At 37.3% G+C, this 6,517-nt stretch overlaps 1 protein-coding gene across 1 annotated transcript; it reads left to right on the top strand.

The window, feature by feature from the left end:
* Window positions 1-601: 601 nt before the first annotated feature.
* LOC117331204 lies at window positions 602-6,082 on the top strand. The gene is made up of 6 exons (XM_033889801.1): window positions 602-2,254; window positions 3,546-3,753; window positions 4,002-4,073; window positions 4,588-4,701; window positions 5,001-5,063; window positions 6,018-6,082. Exons 1-6 carry the CDS (start codon window positions 602-604, stop codon window positions 6,080-6,082), a joined length of 2,175 nt encoding a protein of 724 aa, XP_033745692.1.
* The last annotated feature ends 435 nt before the right edge of the window (window positions 6,083-6,517 follow it).

The raw sequence follows: 6,517 nt of genomic DNA, 5'->3' as shown, positions 1-6,517 counted from the left end.
GAGGACTTTTACCCCAGGACTTTTCTGCACAGAAAATTTGAAAGGTACGATACTCATTCTTGAGATTTATACCTGTTAAACTACATTTAATCTAAATTGTACAATAAGATTATGTTGTTCAATACCTTAAGCTAAACTTGCATGCCGATAGTATTTGTTTGAATCGTCTGATATATGATTTGATAATGTTTACAATTGGTGACTGTTTTCTTCAACAGATACGGCACTTCTCAATCCTGTCAATGATCAAGATGTCGGGAAAAGCATTGGTAATATAACCTCATATTTAAATTGATGATTTGATTTGATAAATGCCATTTCCCATAGTTATGCGTCATACTTTGGTCCCTACATGTGCATGTATATTTTTGAGACTGAATAGGAAGCAAAATAGCTGACAGGCGGTCATTTAGAGGATTATTCTAACATATATCTAATAAACATCATTCGATGGTTGCCGAATTTTTAATCACATACGAACGTTAAGTAGCCGATAACGTTTCTTCGTATGGTCTGATTCTGTTACTGAAGCTACATATGCTCTAGTTGATTTGACAAGAGTAAATGCGGCGTCGTTTATTGCAAACAATTACCATGAAATATGAAACTTGATATGAAGTTGTGGTTTCTTTTTTCAGACTCGGGATGTATTCAGGATTTGTTTCAGCAGGAAAACATCGCAAACTGGGACACTCAGTCTTGCCCGCCATACAACCACGGTTTGTTCCGATGCGGATCAATTCAATCACGTCTTTTGTTTGGAAGTAGTGAAAATATTCCTTTGTATGAATTCTCATCAAGAGAAGACATAGCATACACGGATTTCTTTGAACAATACTCGACAAAAGATAACGATGTTGCAGAGGGAGAGAACGGTAATGGAAACGTTGGTACCCCCCACGAAGACGCGACACACCAGGATGTAAAGACCGCGACAGAAATGAAGGCGTGTCTAGAAGATACTTTGTCTGATCAACAATCACGGTCTTCTGAAAAAGAGTCCTTCCAAGATCAAAACACAGTTGAGTTGGACTGTATTTCACGAGAAGAATACATATCTAAGGACGAGGAAGACTCCGACAACAATCAAACCAAATATCCACAAAATGTAAATATCTCCGTGTTGGCTGAGGATAGAAATGGAGTGGACACAGCTGAGGATATAACTGCATCTGCTTTACTCAGGGAAGGAAATGAAAGTGCATTCCAAGAAGTGGCAACCTCTTCTGACGTAGCCGCGAAAGAGATCAGTGTTGCTTCCACGTTCAAGAACGAAAACGTTCCTGCCGCGGCACAAATGGAATATAGTTTCCATACTACTGAAATTGAAAAAGCGCTGGATACAGCAGAATGCAGTAACGCTCAGATGGAAAATGCGAACACAACTCTTAAAGATTATCAAGACGACATGCAGTATAATGCAGATAAAAGGGGCAATGATCATACCACATCCATGGAAGAAGCTGATATAAGCACAGCCAAGACAGCAGTATATCCACCGAATACAGATCCAAACACTCCAGAGAATTCCCAGGCATCTTCTGATACAGAAACAATGCTGAAAGTAAAGACTTTTCACGGAATCGTGCGAGAATCTCCTCCTGATACAGCTAACACCAGAGACCAGATCCAGCTCAAAGATGTTTGTTTCACAAAAGAATCTAAACTGACAAAGACGCCAATCAAGAATACATATTCTGGGTTTACATCGGTTTTGGACAAAGAAACGCAAAACATACAAGATATATACAATGCTGAGGCGGATATTCCAAAACAAACTGCTGGGCGCCTTGAGGACTTCGTTTGCTTTGGAGCAAGCAGAAGTGAAATGCTGGATAACGAAGGACCTAAAACTGGTATTTATATACCTTGCTCTATAGACAACATTCATAGTAGCGAAAATTGTAAGAAAGGTACGAGGAAAAAGGAATGTAATTATGATGACGGAACGACCAACAAAAAAGACACCCGAGTGGATTCACTCAACACAGAATTAAACGATTTCGATGAAGCCATGATGAACAACTTTCCAGATGGAGAGGTTGAAACTTTGGAAGGTAGCTTTATCGACGATGACACAAGAATACTGTCCATGGTTATTAAAGCAAAGAAGTCAGATCAACCTATACCAAACCAACAAGACAAGACGGAATATGCTGTTTCGGATGTCGATAGATCGAAGATCTGTAACGGAAATAGAAGAGACGTTGCTGCAACCAAAACATTAGAACAATGGAAGACCTTGTGTAAATTTGTAAGTTTGAGAAAATCATGATTGATTTATTTAAGCATTGAACGGCTTTCAATATGAATGCCAACTGAAAGCCGTTCAATGCTTATATTTACCATCTGCGATTTTTTATTTGTCGTGCGATTTTTTTTTGAAATTTTCAAATTCAAATTTCAGTTGGCAGTTCATAAGCTGATGAACTCGCAACTGAATTGGTAGGGTTATATAGTGGCAGTGCCATACAATGGTAAATATTATACTGTAAACGTAAAGATTTTTGGGCACTCGTGCTTTAGCGCTTAGGGCTTAAATATATAAGTGCAATAAAAATATTGAAAATATTTGCCATAGAAAAAAATATGAAAACACCTAATGTTTTCAGAGCAATTTAAGCCAGGGGATATTGTTCACTGTTAATTCTACATATCTGTACGTCGCTATTTTCCTTGCTTACTGTTTATATTGATATAAATATATATATATATATAATTACGTGTTGGTGATCCGAAGGTTAATATTTCAATTTCATGTCGTTGTCCTCACGATCTTCGGCACCCAATCGCCTAGCCATAAATACCCGCTTCTTATACCGTTGCGCCACATCCACGTTCTAAAAAGAACGTTTTCATGTCGCAGTGATGGTCGGCTCGATACCCTGACATGATCATAGTGACAAGTCGTCTGTTAGATGGTATGCATACCTGGATCGCAATATGTATATATATGCATGCATTCATGTGAATTGTACAAATACTATAAATATTCACCAAAGAAACTACGACAGGGAATTAAAATCCTTACATTCGGATCAACAACACATAGTGCATATGCTACATTGTGCTAATAATTAGATATATAACATAGTAACACAAATGACGAAGGAAGACAACTTTATGACTTCGTGGTCTGATCGGGCCTTGAACTCATGATCTGCGGCACCCAATCGCCTAGCCAGAAGTACCCGCATCTTACACCGGTGCGCCACATCCACGTTCCAACAAAAACGATTCAATGGGACAGTAGTTGATCCGAAGGTAAAGATCTGATCGTTAGTCATAAAGTTGTCTTCCTTCGCCATTTGTGTTGCAAATATCACTAGAGTTTTGTACCCTGGAGCGTGCGCTAGTCAGAAATCTAATGTAGCATCATGATATTAATATGACGTTACCAAAAATGTACGTTTTCTGAGTTATGTGATGAAAAGAATCTTACATTTGTTTTCATTTCATTTGAAACTCCTCTCAAAGTTTTTATTTTTGCTACCCAAGGTAGCGAAACGAAAACTCATTTAAGATCCTATATAATGACATTGCAGCTTTCAGTCTATATAATTCTGACACGAAATGGGGCCAAAGCAGCACAGATTGATCAGTTACTACATGACAACATCGACCTCAACCAAACTCTTCAGGCTTTTGTGAACATTTTTGGCGATTATGCCCCCGCAATGGCGTATGTTGTTGGATTATACCAATTAGCACGTCGACAAGGACGGCCGATATGTCGAATGCTTAGGAATTTATGTAAGTTATCACTGCTTATAAATCGATTCGCAGGAGAAGAATTAATACCATCATAATAAACATTGAATTCGGTCGCTTTCCTGTGATCTAACATGTTGAAATATTTTTGAAACATGATAAAAACAAAAAGTAAAAGTGTTGATAAAGTAACATTAACTGTTAAAATGGTGACATTATTTGATGTTATTATTGCAGTCTTTTTAGTTTTTTTACTACGACTTATTTTAACTTATGTGTATCTGTTGCAGTCGAAAACCACGGAAATCTTCCTCCAGCTGGACTTTTTGTCCGTGTATACGACGCGCACGCCATACAACCAGGTATCAACTCCTACATTTCACTGCACTTAATGCGTTCATATCCAACGGTTAAGTTATTTTAGTGATATTTTCCTGAAACCATTTTGATATATAAATGGGGATGTAATAATGTTTCAGGGTGAGTCTCGAATATTATGAGTATTACCGAGAAACGTCTTTGCATGCTCTTGACGCGCCAAAGGAGAATCATGGAATGGTTATAGCTATCCTTAACGGTGTTGATCACCTATGCGCCACTCCGATAACAATTGATACTGCGTTTATTTTTTTGAGATTTGTACTTTTAAAGTAGCCAGTACGGGAACAAATATTTGATGCATGTTTATGAACCTCGGGGCCAGGGATTTCGGAAGACCTCAAGAGATTTCAAATGTTGTCTGTTGTCTTCTTAGTAGATGTTTACTAGGGTTAGTTGAATTAATCAATATCATTTTTGGCAAACTTATTTTTGAAGTATAATATTGGGATCGATCTTGGTATATATAGAAGCTCTGAAATATTTGTGTCAATACAGGTGGACTTGGAGTAGTTGCGAGAGCCTTGCCCCCTCAGGTCGACGCCATCCAAATCCTTCAACCTGGAAGAAGGGCAAACAGGGCTGTGCGAGCGTATACTCCGAGAGACCCAGGTACATATTTCTATATATACATGCTATTTCAACTCAAACACCATAGAATATCTGTGTTCGACTCAATTAATATATTCATAAACGAAGCATATAGGAACATGTGTTTTAGTCAGGCATGCTCTATATAGTCGTGCCTTCCTATAGCCACATCGAGCGTTTAAAACAGCTGACTTTTAATGCCTTCAGTGAAATCAGTATGTTGCTGAAAATAGATATGACTACTCAGACTTTTTCAAGTTATGCTACCTTTGAAAATCGATGAAATATTAAAAAAAACGATATGCTTGTTTTAATTGCAGTTGGTGACACTAGATTTTTACGAGTTTTGGAGCCAAGAGTACAAGGAATTTTACCTATACAAGGTGAGTATTTCGTATTCTAGTATATTGAATAAGATAATAGAACGTAGACAGACAAGTTTATTCACACATACTATCATGCAGGCAGTCAAGTGTCCGGGGAAATTTTGGTCCCTTTCATTAGCTAACCGTGACATACATGTACAAGAACAAGGGGGAAAACTCGTGCTGTCAATTAGCATTTGCTTTTAATTTTCGATTTTAGCTCTATGGTATGGAATGGATAAATGTTCATGATTTGAAATTCAGCCATATTATTTTTGATTATCTTATTAAAACGTCATTGTGATTCCCATTTTTTACATGAAAGTTTTAATTTCATGCCTCCGAATATCATAAAATGCTGAAAAATAACAACGTGCATCATTTTGATTTTTTTCTTTGTGTGCATTGTGAATATGTAGGTCCCATGTGCTAATAGAGCGTGTGGTGGAATGAGATAGTATTTCCTATGTCCGTCGCGTCGGGTACGGTGAAATGCAACTAGCTATTCTCAGGAACTGCTGATGTGATCCTCACCAAACTGTGTTTTGGAGTATTAAGTGGCATAGCGGGGGCACTCATACCTTGCAATTTTTCGTTAAAATTCGCCCGTTCATGTAGCAAACATGAATTTTCCTGGTTATACTATCCCTTAAATTTTAGCTCAATGCTCCTACGAGTTTTAATCTAAAAGCAATATGCAGTTGTTCATCCATTGATTTCAGTTTAGATTGTTTTTGTATACTGTAAATACGTAGGGTCCATGTGTGGTAAGAGTCTGCAATAACCCCTTCCATCCGCATGTATAACAGTGTTTTGTTCCCATCGGACGTAAGGACTTGGCTGCTGTATGCACCATGAAATCATGCTTTGGCGTTGTCTAGTACGATTCATTTAGCACGTGAACATATGTTACCATATTTCACAATTTGTATTGATACGAAATCATTGCATTTATAAAATATTTTGTTTTAGTTACAGAGGAAACCAACCAAGCATTTGGCCCTTCAGAAACAGTGCCTAGTGCGCATGGTCGTTAGTTTGTTATAGCTAAATGCAATAGATGAGCCCATTCTCTAAAATATACGTATAGTTTTTTTCGATCTTTTTTGTCGTATCTATTAGTACTCTGACTTATTCTTGGAATATATGTATGATTAGTACTAAATATTGAAATCCAACTCTTCAGATCCGAAACCAGGTTTTGTTTCAAAATATGTATCCCTACTCGTGTTAATCTCTGTTTAATCATAGATGGAGTGATTCGAAGCTTAAGACTAAATACTAGGGATACATTTGCGACTGCACAGTATTTTTGGCATTCCGTAATAGCTTACAACGACTATATAAATGAATGATATATATTGTTGTGTATAACTGATTGTGTGATTGATATGATGAAACTTCTTTTTATTTACAACTCGTTCAACGTACTCGAAATTTTGGGGGTAATACAGCTTTTGATAAACATATGT

The sequence above is a fragment of the Pecten maximus genome, chromosome 7 (assembly GCF_902652985.1).
Source record: "Pecten maximus chromosome 7, xPecMax1.1, whole genome shotgun sequence".
Lineage (NCBI taxonomy): Eukaryota > Metazoa > Mollusca > Bivalvia > Pectinida > Pectinidae > Pecten > Pecten maximus.
The sequence above is the reverse complement of the archived record's forward strand: the minus strand, read 5'-3'. Positions and strand labels throughout refer to the sequence as shown.

Bases quoted from the DNA above. Each gene is read 5' to 3' on its own strand.
- LOC117331204 (XM_033889801.1), top strand. From the start codon at position 602: ATGAAACTTGATATGAAGTTGTGGTTTCTTTTTTCAGACTCGGGATGT. The intron at 3,754-4,001 runs GTAAGTTATCAC...TATCTGTTGCAG, and splicing joins TCGAATGCTTAGGAATTTAT to TCGAAAACCACGGAAATCTT. The intron at 4,074-4,587 runs GTATCAACTCCT...GTGTCAATACAG, and splicing joins CGCGCACGCCATACAACCAG to GTGGACTTGGAGTAGTTGCG.